Source organism: Pistacia vera, unplaced genomic scaffold, assembly GCF_008641045.1.
Source record: "Pistacia vera cultivar Batoury unplaced genomic scaffold, PisVer_v2 Contig431, whole genome shotgun sequence".
In the NCBI taxonomy this organism is placed as follows: Eukaryota; Viridiplantae; Streptophyta; class Magnoliopsida; order Sapindales; family Anacardiaceae; genus Pistacia; species Pistacia vera.
In genome coordinates this window covers 389,115-405,873 of record NW_022196259.1, presented here as the reverse complement: position 1 = coordinate 405,873, position 16,759 = coordinate 389,115, and the positions used below count along the sequence as shown (strand labels likewise).

Below are 16,759 nucleotides of genomic sequence, written 5' to 3'. Positions count from 1 at the left end.
AAACAATATTTTACTACAATATTTTCTTCTATTCATCTTCTTAGTTTCAAACTATGGGAATATTTCTGCTTTCTTGCATGCACATGCAGTCATGCACAAAAAGAAACACCAATCCCATAAGTTTGAAACTAAACTTAAATACACCAAAAAGACCAAGCTAAAGAAAAGAGAAATTAAGTACTAAAAGCATTAGAGCTGGGAACTGAAAATACTACAAGAACACTAAACAGTGGCCATTGATGGAGCTCTATTTCTGTTTCCGTATCCAACTCCCAGCTTCAAATCAAGCTCCACAGCATTACTGTTCCCTTCCACTTTTAAACCATTAGAATTGTTGGAAAATAAATGGGCCACAGAGGTCACTACTGAACACTTTCTTGCGCTATTCACTTTGCCCTTCACTTTCTTCACCTCAGTAGAGGAAGAAGATGAATTAGAAGGTGATGAAAGGGGCAAGACTGAGGAGATTTCGAAGTTCGTCCTCGCTTTAGACCCCCTAAGCCTCCTTGCAGCCGCGTCATAAGCACGCGCCGCCTCTTCCGCCGTGTCGAAGGTTCCAAGCCAGTGGCGGCACCGCCCTATACGGTCACGTATCTCTGCTGACCACCTACCCCATGGCCTCTTTCTCACCCCTCTGTAGTTCTTTTGCACTGGAATAACATTATTATTATTTTTGCCACTTGACCCGAAACGTTTGGCACCGGCGTCAGAAGATTTCGCCTTGTTCGTTCCAAAGAGAACGTCTTGGCCAACAACAGCAGCGATTCCGTCAAGAACAGGAGTAGTTCGATCAGTTTCCGTTTCAGTCTCAAAATTATTCCTTTCCACCTCAGTTTCGGGCTCCAGTACTTTATTCCCAGGACCATAGAAAGAAACACCACCCGAGATATCGGTCAAAACGGAGAAACTATTCGGAGGGTAGAGGTGATTTTGATTGGTAAGTGAAGAGAAAGAGTCAAAACTGCTACCAAAGAGAGAGTTATAAAGGCAAGGAGTTTCGGGTAAGACACAAAACGTTTCAGTTGCTGGGTAGGGTTCAGGCTTGGAGAGGACGAACGGGAAAGCTTGAAACGTTTGAGAGTTGATAGTGTTCTGCATTTTTGTTTTAGACGGAGAAGAAGCAGAACAACCAGAAACGAGAACAGACATTCATTGAGGTTGATGAATTGGTGTAACAGTTAGGAGTTTATATAGTACTAAATTAATTAATTATTTAAAAAAGGGCAGATGAATTAATTTAATAACGAAATTAATATTATTTATATGTTGCTGTCAATTTCGATGAGACCGTAATCCGTTTTATTTACATGCATGTCCTTCCTTGGCAGGAGGGATATACGCATTTAAATTGTCAATACTACCCTAGGTTTTGAATTCTTTAATTAAACAGAGGTTAAATTTATCAAATGAAAGAGATGAAGATGATCTTGGATATTACCTTTTAAACGGTGTATGATCTCGTTTTCACGGCGGGACTGAGGTCCGGTTATTTGTACTGGTCTGCATGGTCCGATTTGGTTCGGGTTTTAGTGTACCCAAACCGCCCACCTAATTATTGATTTAAAAAAAAAAAAAAAAAAAAAACTCAAACCAAACTATATTGATTAGAATAGAAACTTAAACTAAATCAAGTTAAATCTGGTTGATTTGTTTTACATTTATCGGTCTAAGTTTTATATATAATGATCTTTTTTTCTTTGTCAATTTTATACTACTTTATTGTTTAAAATTTTTATTTTCAATATATCAATTTTTATTTTTAATTATAAATCCATCAAATTTTGATTAAAAATTCTAACAATATAATTTTGTGATTACAACAATAATATTAATTCATGATAAATTTATTTAAAATGCACTTTTCAATTCAAGTTCTATGGGTTGAAGAGTAAACCCTCGAGAAAGTTTGAAAATCTGCCTTAATAATCCGATCGTGTCTAGTGACAGGGATGTTGCTCAATAGATAAAAGTTATTCAAAGAATAATAAATTGATCTTTTCCAAAAGCTTTACATTGGCAGGAAGGTTTGGCACTTCAATGTTAACTATTTGTCACTTGGGTTGTAGTATGTCTCAAGGGTTGGATTGTTCATCCATTGAAACATTATAAAGTTAAGTTTAAAATGTAATACAATAAATACTAGTTTACAATCTAATTTTACAATTTTTTTCTTATAACTCTGATGCAATAACTTGTAATTGGTTACGTTGTATTTAGATAGACATGATTAAGACAAGCAGGATCTATTATGAACTCCCATGTTGAGGTTATGAGAAAAAATTTATAAAATTAAGTTATAAGTATAATATTACTCTATGTCATATCAAAACTTGGTCTATAGTAATATGGATGTTAAAGCATTGAGAGGACCGTCAAATTTTTATTCAGTTCAGTTTTGGATTTTTGTTACTTAAAAGTTAAAAAGTTAAAACCAACCAAAATGCTCGGGTTAGGTGTGGATTTTTGGGTTCCACTTCCGCATTTTCTTTTACCCAAGTTATTTGATGAGAGGGACATAAGTATAATTAAAACAAAAGTGAAGGGCAATGAAGAAGAAGGGGGATTTGATTTGGAATTTAGGGGTGTATAATCTTGAGGATTTGATACGGTAGGCAGTACTGTATAAGTAAAAGATCGTCACGGTGTCGTCAAGAGAAAAGATTGTTTGACACTTTGACTGCCTAGCGTCCATACAGCTACTATCGCATAATTAAATTCACATTTATTTTATTTGGTTTTGCCTGCTTAATACGTTGACAATGCTTATATGTTTCGCAGGCGCACCAGAATATCCGTGTGGAAGCACTTGATAGTCCGCCATGTAATAAAAGATGCCTTGACTTGATCATGGCGTATAACGATGATGCATGAAAGGTTCTGCTCATATCAATCACTAGTTCCTGGTGGTCGCGCAGGGATTTTTTTTTTTTTAATTATTTTAAAATTCATAGGGTTTTATTAGTTTAGGAGAAAATATTTGAAAAATAGTTTTGATTTGATTGTAATCTTTATGATGATGTAACGGGCGAAGGCATAGTGTAGGCAGGCAGTAATTTTTGATGAAAATTATTGTATCCGATGGTTTTTATTTTTAAAAATTAATTTAAAAAAGAAATGAAATCTTTTCTTTTTTTTAATGAAAATATTTGCAGGATCGAAAATAAAAATATAGAAATCGTTTTTATATATTTGTATGTGTAGCTTTTAAAATATATATTAATCTCTCAATATTATTAGTACAATAATACTAGATTCACAACTCAATCTCATAACTTTCGATGAGACAATTCATATTTAACCAGTTCGTAAATGGGTAGATAAGACTTATAGAAAGCAATCAATACCTATTTACAAACTAACCAATTATAAACTGTTAGTCGAAAGTTGTGAGATTAGATTATAGATTTAGTATTACTTTAATACATTTTGGATGTTAAATTGATTGAATTTAAGTGAATAATAAAAATATCATTTTCTTTAAATTTAAACAGAATAACTTAACAGTCCTAAAAAAAAAATGAGGTTAGAGTTACATTTTTTAAACCAACAAATACTCACTACAAGAAGACCAAACATATCCAAAATAATAATAATAATAATAATAATAATAAATAAAAGAGAAGAAGACCAAACATACAAATGTTAGGATTTCATTTCTGAAACTAACGATACTCACTACAAAATGGTAAATACACGGGCTTTTCTATAAAAAAAATGTATCTTAAAGTTATTACTTATTAGTTAATATACATATAATTCTTTTTTTTTTTTTTATTAGGTGAAAGTGATATAATATATGTAATGTTTATTCAATAATAAATGCAATATAATTATATATCTAAACAAGAATAGAATTTTCTTAAAAAACTTAAACCATCACTATATTCGTTAAGTAAAAACTACTAGCATGCATGGCTGCAAAAGGAAATGCAAATGGTTTTTCTTTTTTTATCGGATTTTGTGGGGGATTTTAAACGAGGCTAAAATCTTAAACAGTTGATAGATGGAGATCTTTAGGAATTAGGATTATGCAACGATGGAGGGTTACATTTGTAGACTTGTAAAGTTTAAGTACAATTAATGTTTGATTCAAACTGTAAGGCAGTCAGATCAGACCCTTCTCAAATTACGGGAATCGATACGTACTAGACCTAGGCCAGTTTTTTAAAACGGGATTACAATTTACAATCATTTAATTTGTAAATGGATCTATTATTGATGATAATTATTTGAATAATTTGATTATTACTTGATCATGAAAATACTTTTTTAAAAATTTATAAAGAGCGTAGTTAGCAATTTAGCTCTTAAAGAATATAAAAAAAAGATTGTTGAATTATAGTATAAAAATGAGATTTTACGCTTAAATACTGTAACTTTTAATATTTCATTTTATAGATCAACAATATTGAATATATGAATTGCATTTTTAATGAAAAATACCATACATCCTTTTTTTATAGATACGAAGTCAATGAGAACATTATTGAACTGGCATCAAAATCGAAACCATTAAGTCATCAAAACAAATTCAATTTTAAATTAGGGTTAACCTACCACAGTCCCATCGAATTATTACTGCCATTCATTTTGTTAATTCTCTCAGTTTCAAAACATTATTCGATGATCATAAAATCCTTCAAATATAATACAAGTAGATGAGATTTTAATTATGTTTATCATATTAGAACAAATATATTTTTGACACAAGCACTAAACTCCTAAGAGTAAGACGGCTGGAGAATATCATATAATATATGATTGCACAAACTCAATTTTACTCTGTTTTTAACCAATAATAAATATTCACATTTCACTTTTCAGTAAAAAGGCTACTACAGATTGCATTTATTCGACTCTACCCATTCTTAAGAATTGTCTTTTAATATATATTTCTCGAATACAATATTTGGATTTTTAATAAAATAGACCTCAGTTAAATTAACTCGAACTTCTTTGGGTTGGGTTCTTGATTTGAGTTCCATGTAGAAAAATAATAATTAATACTAGGTAGATCCTGTTTCGTCGTCTGCTGAGCTTCCCTTCGTCCTATTAAAGCAAAATTCCTAGGGTAAGCAACTTTTGTGTTGCTTGATTAAAATGTACACTGTAAACGTAATAATATAGTTATTTTAAGACTGATTTCTCATCTTTATGCATATATAAAATATAATTTTAGACAATTAACTAGAAAACCAAGGTTTAAAATTCCAAGTAAAGTGCATGCAAAACAAGGCAACTTTCTTTCTTAGAATCTTTACTTGAGTTAACAATAGAACGGTAAACACAATGTCAAACACCAGTGATAATTGTACACACAAATGATCAGTGGTCCAATAAATTATCCCATTACTGATATCAGTCCAAACTCTGAAGTAAATCTTCTTCTTCTTCCCTCCTCTTTACTTCATGCAAAACCCTAGAAAAAAAATATACATATTTTTGTTTGTTTCTTTGTTGGTTTTTTTGTGGGAATCTTTCAAGGTGTTGGTGAATGTGGGGGAGTCTCATATTGATATTTGAAGTAACATTCGTTTGGAACCAAAAAGAATGTCGGTCTACAAGTCTCTAAACAAAATAGTGTGTGAGAGAGAGATTTAGAAGAAAGAAAATTATGGGTTTCCCAATATAAGAGAGAAGAGAAATTTTAGTGTAAGTTTAACTGTTTAAGTGAAAGTGAAGCACGCGAAGTTGAGAGTTTGTCTTGGTAAGAGAGAAATATAGAGACCAATTTGATTTTTAAGTTGGGGTTTGAGAAAGAAAGAAAGAGAAAGAGAGAAAGAAAATCCCAAGAAGAAAGAAGACAAAGAAAGTTTGCTATGATGATATCTTTATGATTTCTTCTACTTTGGAAGTGTTTGTGTTTTATATTGGTGTAAGTGATGATATTGATACAGATACATTACTGATCTCGCTTTACCATTTCCATGGGTTATGGGAAAATGTAAAGAGAGCAGACCAGTTTTTTTGGGTCAATTCATAGGTTCACTTTTGAATATTCTTTCGTAACTTAGATTTCTTTTTCATAAGAATAGTAATTTTGAGGTTCAGAACTACTTTGGTCAAACGTAAAAGTTAAAATTGTCGATCATTTATTGGCCATCGCCTCCATTAATACCTTATTACTTTATTAGGGTTAGTCTTTTTAGACTTTGTATGAGGGTTTCAATCAACTGCGACTGTTACAAATCTGGATTTCTCAAATTTATATATATGTTGGGTGGACTATACATGAATACTTATTTCATACTGGGATTGCTTTAGCGTGGCGATGGTTAATTTTTAGGGTAATGCAAATTATAAGGACCTGGATAGTCGAATATCAACACAAATGGGTAACACAAATTACAAGAAGCTGCTCTAAAGGAAAACAATTCGTCCCACATCGAGAAACAACAGAAAGCACAATGCTTTATAAACAACTTGGCAAAACAATTGTATCGCCGGGCTCAGTAACGAGGGCCTGTAACCGAGTGGGGCATCAAGGTGGTTGGATGCTGGCTGGGTTTCTCAGGTCGGGCTTGTTGGGGCCTATACTGGCTCGCCCAATCCAAGTAGAGAGTTGAGCCTTGTGGGCCTGGCGAAGGCCGGGATCACGCGGTTCCTAAAGCGGAGGGTACAGCGTGAGGCTGGTCACAGAGCAGCGAAAACCTCCCTCTCTTGTCAGTGGATGGATAACGGGTCGGTTCCTACCAAGTCCATCAATGCCTGGAAAGCCCATCTCAGTTGGACAATCACTTTTTTTGAATTTGGACCTTTTTTTTTTAATCATTAAAAATTCAACAAAAAAGACTACCATTCTTTAATGTGACATCAATGGAATTGAGTCACAATATTATTTAATGTAGATTTTTTTTTTTCCCCCGGTTAGGTTTTGTTTAAAATTAAAGTTAATTTAATAGTATAGATGTGTATACAATTTTAATTAATGAAAATAACAACATTATATTTATGTCATACCAATTCCATGAACTTGCATTATGCCAAACATAAGACGACACATTATGTCATGTTGCATCCGATTTAACTAAAACTTAGGGGCATTACATCTCAATCGTTGCATAGATCTCAACCAACACTTTAAAAATTCAATATAACAGGTTTTACTGCCATGAAATTTGTAACATTTATTTAAGTAAGCCCCAATATTTATTTATTTATTTCTTTCTAATTAAAAATATTATTATTGAATAAAATTACTAAAATACACACTTTTCTTCTCATTGTTGGGTCATGGCACGAGATCAATAGAAATTTTACAAAATCCATCACCTCCAACAAGTTTACTTTTGTCCCGAAAAAAATTAAGCGCTTATATTTAGGTTTGAAACTTTCTAATAAATCCATTAAAGATTAGAAATCGTTGAAGAAAAAAGAAAAATATATTTTTCGTCCCATCCAAAGGATCGAAAAATAAAAAAAAGTTAATATGTTTAACATTTACAAATACCGTTTCAATTTATCCTATTTTATTAGATATGAGATGTGTGACAAGTTCAAAAGGATGAACTGGATATAAACATGTTCATTAGAATTTCATTCTTAAACAAAAAATGATTGGGATGATATTTTGATTGGTTCATCATCTTTGCTATTTGTGGTTATCATGGATAGATTGATGCTAATTGTGGTTTTGGAAAAAAAAAAAATTTAATAAAAAGGAGAACAAATAAAGCTACCTCAATCAAATTTAATGATAAAAAATGAAGTTTTTTCAACAGAAGAAATTGAATATCAATAGAACGTATCGTCCTTTGGTATATTTAAATAAAAAATCACTTATAATTACATAAATGATAAGAATCTCTTTACCGTTAATTTTTTGGTATTAAAAAAATATGTAGAGGGACAATTAGATAAATACTTATTGTATTATAAATTTTAACAATGCACTAATGATTCACCAATAATAAGGAGGTTTTTATTTTATTTTTTTTATTTCCAAAACTTTAAACAGATTTTTGTTAGTTGATTAAATCTCGGGGTGTAGAAAACCCTTTACTATATAAACTTTTTTTATAAAGTAATTATAAAAGAGGCCTTATATAATCGGATCTTAAAATGGCCCTTGATATTTTTTTGGATCCGGCCCAATTACACAAATAGATATTTTGGTATGCTTCGTCATCAATCCTCTTCATCACTGAGATATTTGAAGTTTCTAAAAACAACGCATCCCAGTTTCAATCGACAAGTCATTTATTATGCAACACAATCTTCAAATTAAGTAATTTGTGTCACCTTAGCATTGATCTTATTCCTTCCAGGTAAAGTTTCTATGTTTAATTCATTTACCATCAAAATTTTTAGACACCGTTTGATTTTGATGAATCCATTGTTGGTGCACTTTTCCATGAATTTTGTCATCTGGGTTCTTTTTCTTGGGTTGTTTCTGAATGATGGTAATCGGGGTATTTTCTTTTTGATGAAATTATTGATTTGTTTTTCAATGTAAGTTTCTCTGATTTTGTTTTCATGTTTTGGTGTTTTATTTGATTGATGGATTGCTAGTTTTCATTATGTTTCTTTTGAGGGAGTATTGTGTTGGCTTCTTGGAAATTAAATAATGTTATCTTTGTATTGTGTTATGGAATTTATGTTGAAGATCTAGTAGAAACATTTTTCACTGGCGATCGTTTTTGTTTAACAATTATTTAGGTGAGAAATTCAGTGTTAAACGTACACTTTTGTTTATCATGTGTTTTTTTGTTTGAAAATGGCTCGGATTCTTTCATGGACTAATGGATTCTTTTTAAGTTCAAAATGTAAACGATTGTATGACATTATCCTGTGTTCAATTTTTCGTTTCTTCATCGTGCATTGTTTTAAACCATAAATGTAATGAAGTGTGAAATTTTAATGATGGGAAAATTCTGCAGATATTATTGGTTTATGTTGCGAATTGCAGGAGGTCAGTGATGCTCCACTAGTAGGGTGAGAAGAAAGTTGCTATGGAGGAATTACCGGACCATATAGTTTGGGAGATTTTGGATAGGATTGAGAAAATTGTGGACAGGAACTCTGCTTCATTGGCATGTAAACGCTTCTATGAGCTGGATAATGAACAGAGACATTTTCTTCGTGTTGGCTGTGGACTAGACCCTGCAAATGAAGCACTGACTTCCCTTTGTAACAGATTTCCAAACTTAACAAAAGTGGAAATTACTTACTCTGGTTGGATGTCAAGACTAGGTAAACAGCTAGATGATCAAGGGCTTTTCGTTCTTTCTAACAACTGTATTTGCCTAACTGATCTCACGTTAAACTACTGCACTTACATCACCGATGTGGGTCTCCGGTACTTGGCTGCTTGCTTCAACCTATCAGCTTTGAAGTTGAATTTCACTCCAAGAATCACTGGATGTGGTATATTATCTCTTGTTGTTGGTTGCAAGAATCTTACAATTCTCCATCTCATACGTTGTCTAAATGTTAGTAGTGTTGAATGGCTGGAGTATCTTGGCAAGCTTGGAACACTAGAAGATCTTATGATTAAGAATTGTAGAGCAATTGGGGAGGGTGATTTAATAAGGTTAGGTCCTAGCTGGTGGAAGCTTAAGCGCTTGCAATTTGAAGTGGATGCTAATTACAGATATATGAAGGTTCATGATCGATTAGCAGTAGATCAATGGCAAAAGCAGTTGGTTCCATGTGAGAACATGGTGGAGCTTAGCTTAAGTAATTGTATTATCAGCCCAGGGAGAGGGCTTGCTTGTGTGTTGGGGAAGTGCAAGAACTTGGAGAAGATTCATTTTGACATGTGTTTTGGTCTAAGGGACACTGACATGATAAACCTGGCCAAAAGTTCAAGTAAACTTCGGTCTATTTCCCTTCGAGTGCCTTCAGATTTCTCCTTACCACTTTTGATGAACAACCCATTAAGCTTGACTGATGATAGTCTACGAGCCTTGGCTCACAACTGTAAGATGCTTGAATCCGTCAGGTTATCATTCTCCGATGGCGAGTTTCCTTCTTTTTCATTGTTCACTCTAGATGGAATCCTTACTTTGATTCGCAAATGCCCTGTTAAACGACTTACTCTCGACCATGTTTGTTCCTTCAATGATGCTGGGATGGAAGCTCTTTGCTCAGCCAAGTATCTTGAAATCTTGGAACTTGTTGGATGTCAAGAAATTAGCGATGAAGGGCTGCAGCTTGTGAGCCAGTTCCCTCAGTTGTGTATTTTGCAGTTGAAAAAATGTTTGGGGGTAACAAATGATGGATTAAAGCCGCTTGTGGGTTCATACAAATTGGACTGGTTGACTGTGGAAGATTGTCCTCGAATTTCCGAAAGGGGTGTTCAAGGAGCTGCGAGGTCTGTAACTTTTCGGCAAGACCTGTCGTGGATGTATTGAATAAGCTCTGAGGGTTTAGTTACCCATTTGTGCAGTGTAAGTTGTTTCTTTTTCCATTTGTTATTGTTGTGATTAATCCCTAATGTATTGTAATATGTTGCTAGTATTATTCTTGTGTAAGATAATTGAAATTATGGCACTGTACTTGTGATACATTTACTATTGTAATCAAAACTAATGATTTGTTGGAATAGACTATCTTATTTACTTACGTATTTCTGTTCATCTTGTAACACTTTTTGGCATTTGGAAGCTAAGGTAGTACGAACTTGCTGCTGTATCATTGTAAAATTATTGTGTGTAGCTCTTAATAGGCCATTTGGGCACGATTTCCCAATAACCCCCCAACCTATTTACGATATACAAAGCACTAACCAAACACTAAATTCGTTTTCTACGATTTCACTAGATCCATTTATCCAATTTGTTTTAGAAAAAAATCATCTCATAAGAGTGAAACTCCAAAAGCAATTTTCCTGTTCATTAAAAGGGCTTACTCAGAACGAAGAAGTTCAGTTTCTTAGGCTTTGCAGCATCATAATTTTCCTGTAAATGGAGACAGCATTCAGACCTTCAAAGCTAAGTCCAAATGAAAGGGAAAGGAGGGGTGTCAAAGGTCAGAGTTCAACATAAACTCAGCAATCTTTATGTCATTTAAATATTTGTAAGAACACAATATGGACACAAAATTGAAATCCCCCAATTTCTGTACAGTATCAGTTACTTTTGTACACATCACAAAAAAATGTGACCTAAACACAGAAAAAAGAAAAACCGATCACAGAAGTTCTGTAATTAACCAACTATGCTTGGTCAGAAAACTGAGTCCGCATTCTGTCATGCATTAACCCGTATGTATTGACAATGTTTGCTTCGGCAAGCCTCCATGGTTTGTTCTTGACGCATGCTCAACATATATCCATCGTATCCACAAAGCTGGAAGCGAACTTTATCATCAGAACAAATCTTTAAAGTACTTTTGCGAGGAATAAATCTCAAAATGTGAAGCCATTTGAAGTTTTTTGTTTTGCTCCAAGAACAAACCATATATGGCTGGTGAAAATGGATAATCTCAATTTCCATGGGCAGGGGCATCATAAAAGCTTTCTATATCGACCCCCAGAATTGGCAAATCAGAGAAAAGGATAAAAGCTATGCTGAACACTGGATGCCCAAAACCTGGACAGCGCCTTCCAAGCACAAATGACCGTCCATCCTCTATCTTCACTCTATCTTCAACCTCTTCGCTCGCTTTCTGACTTTTTTCCCTTTCCTACCTTGGCACCATTACTCGTAGAAGAGTCAACTGATATTGGCAAGGCAGTACCATCCTTAATTTCATTTGATATTGATAATTGCTCCAGCGTCTTCTCTGCTTCAAGATCTGCCATCAATTGCGCAAGCTGCAGGTAGATGGAAGAAAACGACATTGAATGCTAAACACTTGGTGAAAACAGTATGCCAGAAAAGAAAATTATGCCTCACCTGCTCTTCCAACTCCCGTACTCTATCATCCTTCACTCTCAAAGCCTTCTTTTCCCTAAGAGAGGTCAAATCCAAGGCAATGAAATAATGCAATCCATCAGGTAGCTTCACAAATTGAGCAATAGTCTATAATTGTAGTGAGTTACTTTTGGTGATTAAAAGATGGGAGGTTCAAGTATGACTTAGGTTTAGTTCCCATAATCCTTTGGGATAATCTTGGCAGCAAGTACAGACAAGTAATTTCGTCTCCCTAAAAAGGTTAAATCTAGCCCATAATTCTCACAAGTTGCCAATATTCAATCAACCAATATTTGCTTACAAATTTCTCTGGCATTTAATGTAATAGTGATCATTGACGATGGTGCCATTGCAGAATATGCAACAATTTAAAAAATAAGGGTAAAATTTAAAAGGCTGTCAAGTTCCCAGCAACTTTTGAGGTCAATTCCTAATAAACAATTTTGAAATTTACCACCAAATATGCTTTCTAAAATACATGGGACCCTAAACGAGAATTAGATGTTTAAAAATGACCATACCTCTCTTCAACTTCCACTATCTTTGCTTTCCATATCTCTCGATTTTTCAAAAGATTCTCATTGAGCTACATGGATAAGAAATTTTCGTTGTTAACAAAATAAAAGATTTAACTTGGGACTTATTGTTTAAGCCATACTTTGGAATAACTTACAGCATCAAGCAATTTCTTCTCTTTGATACATCTATCCAACTTGGATTGTATCTTCTGCAGTTTTTTAGAGATAGCCTTATTAACAGCTTCAGAAGTACTTTTTTCAATTTCTTCTTTGAATTCTTGTAGCAAGCTCTCATAATACTACAGTCAAGACAGAAATATTAGTTCACCAAGCAGCAACCACTACAAATCCAATTCAAGCTCAAGGTCAAGTATAGGCTCAGAAGGCGAAGTCATTTAATCATTGAAAATGGAAGGGTGCACTTACTAATTTTTGGTTCTCAAGCTGGGTGGCCAGGAGTTCATTATACTCGTTAACAATCTGCACATAATTTGAAATGAGGAGATCAGATTGCAATGTATTAAGGAACATATTACCACTAAATGGTGAACAAATTCTTAGACAAGTTAACAGAAAACACTACCGCTTCAACTTTGCTGTTTAAAAGAGCCTCACTAGCTCCAGAATCACAATCACAGCTTCCAAAATTATCTTTAGTATGCAAACAATGGGAATTCAACTCAACTAGCTTTCCATCAGTTTTCGATTGAATTAGTCTGTGAACATAATTGTCGCCAGCATAATCCCAAACACGCTGTGTTTCCAATTCAAGAGAATAGCAGTGTTCTGTTTCCTTCCAGTGAATTATAGCATGCCCTTCTTTATACCTACACCAATATTTTCAGCAAGAAACAGATGAGAAAAAAAGCTACATCTGACTAAAGGGTTACAATCACTCAGAAAAGAAATTAAAATTATACCTCCCACAGCCTACAAAACCGCATATAACACACATCCAGAGGTTCTCAGAGGTTTGACAAACAAAACATATTGATTTTTCAGGCTGCTGCTGGCAATATCGGCAAACCTAAACAAAATGCAGAAAACTAGTCAACGACTCTCAAATATTAGCTCAATCAAACTTTATTTAGGGAATCAGTAATGCTTAATTACAGTGACTGCTAAAATAATTAGCAAAACGTTAAGTCAAAGAAATTAATTAGCAATTGCAACTATGGCAAAACCTTAACCACATACCAGGAAATTTAAGCTCTGTTATGCTTAAAATTGAGTTAAGTATTTGGATCATTCATTCATAAAAGAAGATTAAGAAAGAAAAATATAAAGTTTACTAAATCATTAGGTATCATCCAAGTCAAAGAAGTATGTCATTGTTCACCACAAGTTATTCTCAAAATTGAATTAGCAAGTGGCATCTACATTGGAAGATCAGTAAGACCACATTTAGACTTCAAATTGTCTCAGCACTAAAAATCCCTAAACTGAAAGTACCACGATCATCACTCAAACACAAACACAAAAACATATAGAACAAGAAAATTAGAACCACTTACAGGACAAGAAGAATCTGTCCATCTTGAAATACAAGAGCAATGGAAAGAATGATTGCAGATAGTTGTAAGAATTCCACTTGTGTCTTGGTCTAACCTCTCTATATTAAACAAAAGTTGGAGAAATAGAACAGTTGTAAGAATGTTTACAATTTTTGTTCATAATCATGAAGCTTTCTGACAACTCAGTTTGAAAAAATCACACTTGAAGAGGGAAGGAAATTAGTTGCTTAAACTTATACTGAGATATTACCAAGACAAACTGGACATGAAGGCTGCTCTGTTGAGCTAGCAGGAGCGGGCTGTGTATCAAGAGAACCACTGTAACCAGTAAATTGTACGTCAACTGTAAAAAGCACATGGCAAACCTCTGCCTGTATTAAAAAATAAATAAATAAATAAATAAGAACTAATAGAAAAATGATTCAGTCAATCAATAAAAAACAATAAATAATTCTAACAGCATCATCATATATAAATTTTCTTAATCAAAATACCAATGCTATATAAGGTTTTGCTCTAGCACAAAGCCGTACGTTAGAAATAACAAAGAGCAAAGCATACCTCCAGAGAATTAAATTGTCTACCATTGAAATGCTGATAGAATTTATCTGCAGAGTCTTGGCTATCAAATCTTATCAAAATACTGTATCGATCCTCGACCCCATCATTCCTAAACCAAAAAAAAAATCAATAATGTCATTGTATTCCTTTTAATGAATTCAAAATATTATTGATTAGGGAAGAGACCTTGTATTCACGTTCATTTTAAGATCTTAAAGATTACCAAAGCAGATCCAATAGAGAGTTAAAGACTGTCATTTTACTCCCATGATAATCAAAGTCATTACACAATAGCAGTTTGGTAACTCAGTTGCCTCTATCAATCCACCATGCTTTACATCTACAATTCTCCAATAGTTAAAGACTAAGCTTTTAAAAAGAATCATTTCCAACATAAACACTTAATGTTGAAATAGATGAATGAATTAAATTCCTGTCACACAAGTTATTTCTAGAACTTCTTCCATTAGAATGCAGCTGCAATTCAATGATGAGATGACAAGAAAAAATTACAGTTAAATGATAAATCTGCTTCAGTTCTGGTAAAGTATATTTCCACATCCTAAATTCTGGGAGAAAAAAACAGTGCAACCACTCTGCTGGGCCACTAAAAAAACCTCATCCTATCATCTTACAATATATAAACAATTATCATCCTTTAAAAAATATGCGTGTCAGTTAACAATCCCCTGATATCAGCCAGTACAACCATAAGCTGCATAATAATATTAAAAAATAGCAAAGTTCGGAATACATCAGTACAAGGAATATTTTTTGCCCCCTGAAAACTCAATTTATATAATTTCGGGTGACTTCCACCAACTATCAAATGGTAATATTTGCCCAAGTTTAAAACCATATTTTGCTAGTTACATGTAATGGAGTTTCTCTAATACCTCCATGTATTAAGATAAGGCCCTTAAGAAACTTTGGATAAATGTAAACAGTGATGATACGATCTTCATTACTGTTTCCACAGGTATTGTAGAGTGATCCTACTTGCATTGAAAATATGAGAAAAGTTTTACCTAACAATGCGCATCTCCAATATATTTTGAATAAATGAAGCACAAAACTGACAAAAATCTGCATAAGTCATGTGGTTTGGCACTCCAAGCACACATACAAGAGGTTTCCTTCCCACCTACACAACGTCAAACAAAAATTCAAATTATATAATAAAAACCTCTACATTTTCAGATTAAATTAAATAAGGCACAGGTTAGTGACAACTTTTTCTATTTTCAATAAAATTTAATACAATTGATCAATGTAGTTTCAATGTTGAGATTACCTCTAACAAAACACATAAGAAATGACTCAATGGCACTGTTCGATAAAATCTCAACTCATGGTTTCTTCCAAAAGCACTAGTGAATTTTTAGTGCAAGCAATGTTACCTATTTCAGCAAAAACACTACGTAATAGACCTATAACACATGTTTGGCTATTTAAAAGCGCTTTTAATGGTGCCGAAGTACTTCCGAACTCGGTTATTGCCTACACAAACTTTTGTAAAGTATAAATAATTCAATTTCCAATTCAATTTTTTTTTTTTAAAATTCCATGATTCTTTTACCAAACAAAAATTTAATTGAGAAAAAAAAAATAAAAAACCATTAGAGCGAGGAAATGAGCTTACAGGTAGATTGTGATTGGAAGAGGAAGCTGAAACGACACCGCCGCCATCGTCGACGTTGTTGTTGAAGAGATGCATAACGCCACGTGTCTCTTCGATTCTAGGGTTTCCGGAAGAGAAAGCGAAGGCCTGAGTCATTGAGTTATTGGACGCTGATGAGTCGCCGGAGATCATCGCCGGCAAAGGCCGGAATGTATCGTCGTCGTTGACGATTGCTGTTCTGGAGCTTGATGACATGGCTGTCAGAATGGTATGTGACGGTAAGTCACAAGATTAAGAAAGAAATGGCGGTTAATCTTAAGAGTAGACAAAGAAAGAGAATCACTATCGTGTACCGCTAATGTACACTTCGTGTTTTTAAAGAAGCAATAGTAAGCCGCCACGTAATCAATACAAATCAAAGCATATAATTGATGAGGTTTATAATATTCCGAATGCAACCATTAATAATAAATTATTGTTAAAATCTGTTTGATTTTATAACTTTTTTAGCATTATCTTAGGGTGAGCACAAACAATAAATTAAGTAAAATTTTAAATAAAATATAGGTACATAAATTATTATTAAACAAATATATAAATGATATGATAGTCTGTTTCATCTAAGATTTTCTCTCTTCAATCATTAATAAGCAAAAGAAAAAAGTTTTTCACCTTTACAAGATTGTT

At 33.5% G+C, this 16,759-nt stretch overlaps 3 protein-coding genes across 4 annotated transcripts; 1 reads left to right on the top strand and 2 right to left on the bottom strand.

Annotated features, from left to right (window-relative positions):
* Positions 1-222: 222 nt before the first annotated feature.
* LOC116143650 (ethylene-responsive transcription factor ERF084) lies at positions 223-1,149 on the bottom strand. Its single transcript, XM_031429100.1, has one exon. The coding sequence runs from the start codon at positions 1,147-1,149 to the stop codon at positions 223-225; it is 927 nt and encodes a 308-aa protein (XP_031284960.1).
* Positions 1,150-8,124: 6,975 nt separating this feature from the next.
* Positions 8,125-10,566, top strand: LOC116143656 (F-box/LRR-repeat protein 14). Of its 2 annotated transcripts, none has more exons than XM_031429102.1 (2): positions 8,125-8,267; positions 8,909-10,566. In XM_031429102.1, exon 2 carries the CDS (start codon positions 8,952-8,954, stop codon positions 10,353-10,355), a length of 1,404 nt encoding a protein of 467 aa, XP_031284962.1. In that variant the 5' UTR covers positions 8,125-8,267; positions 8,909-8,951; the 3' UTR covers positions 10,356-10,566. The 2 variants fall into 2 exon arrangements, with proteins under 2 accessions (XP_031284962.1, XP_031284963.1); XM_031429103.1 differs by having other exon boundaries at positions 8,127-8,267; positions 8,880-10,566.
* Positions 10,567-10,978: 412 nt separating this feature from the next.
* LOC116143657 (BRAP2 RING ZnF UBP domain-containing protein 2) lies at positions 10,979-16,380 on the bottom strand. The gene is made up of 12 exons (XM_031429104.1): positions 16,094-16,380; positions 15,480-15,595; positions 14,452-14,560; positions 14,141-14,261; positions 13,891-13,988; positions 13,297-13,403; positions 12,960-13,203; positions 12,803-12,856; positions 12,532-12,675; positions 12,380-12,444; positions 11,841-11,895; positions 10,979-11,758 (listed from the first exon to the last, which is right to left on the bottom strand). Exons 1-12 carry the CDS (start codon positions 16,325-16,327, stop codon positions 11,591-11,593), a joined length of 1,515 nt encoding a protein of 504 aa, XP_031284964.1. The 5' UTR covers positions 16,328-16,380; the 3' UTR covers positions 10,979-11,590.
* Between the last annotated feature and the right edge of the window lie 379 nt (positions 16,381-16,759).

Bases quoted from the DNA above. Each gene is read 5' to 3' on its own strand.
- LOC116143657 (XM_031429104.1), bottom strand. From the start codon at position 16,327: ATGTCATCAAGCTCCAGAACAGCAATCGTCAACGACGACGATACATTC. The intron at 14,561-15,479 runs GTAAAACTTTTC...TTTTTGGTTTAG, and splicing joins TTGGAGATGCGCATTGTTAG to GAATGATGGGGTCGAGGATC. The intron at 12,676-12,802 runs GTAAGTGCACCC...TCTTGACTGTAG, and splicing joins AGCTTGAGAACCAAAAATTA to TATTATGAGAGCTTGCTACA.
- LOC116143656 (XM_031429102.1), top strand. From the start codon at position 8,952: ATGGAGGAATTACCGGACCATATAGTTTGGGAGATTTTGGATAGGATT.
- LOC116143650 (XM_031429100.1), bottom strand. From the start codon at position 1,149: ATGTCTGTTCTCGTTTCTGGTTGTTCTGCTTCTTCTCCGTCTAAAACA.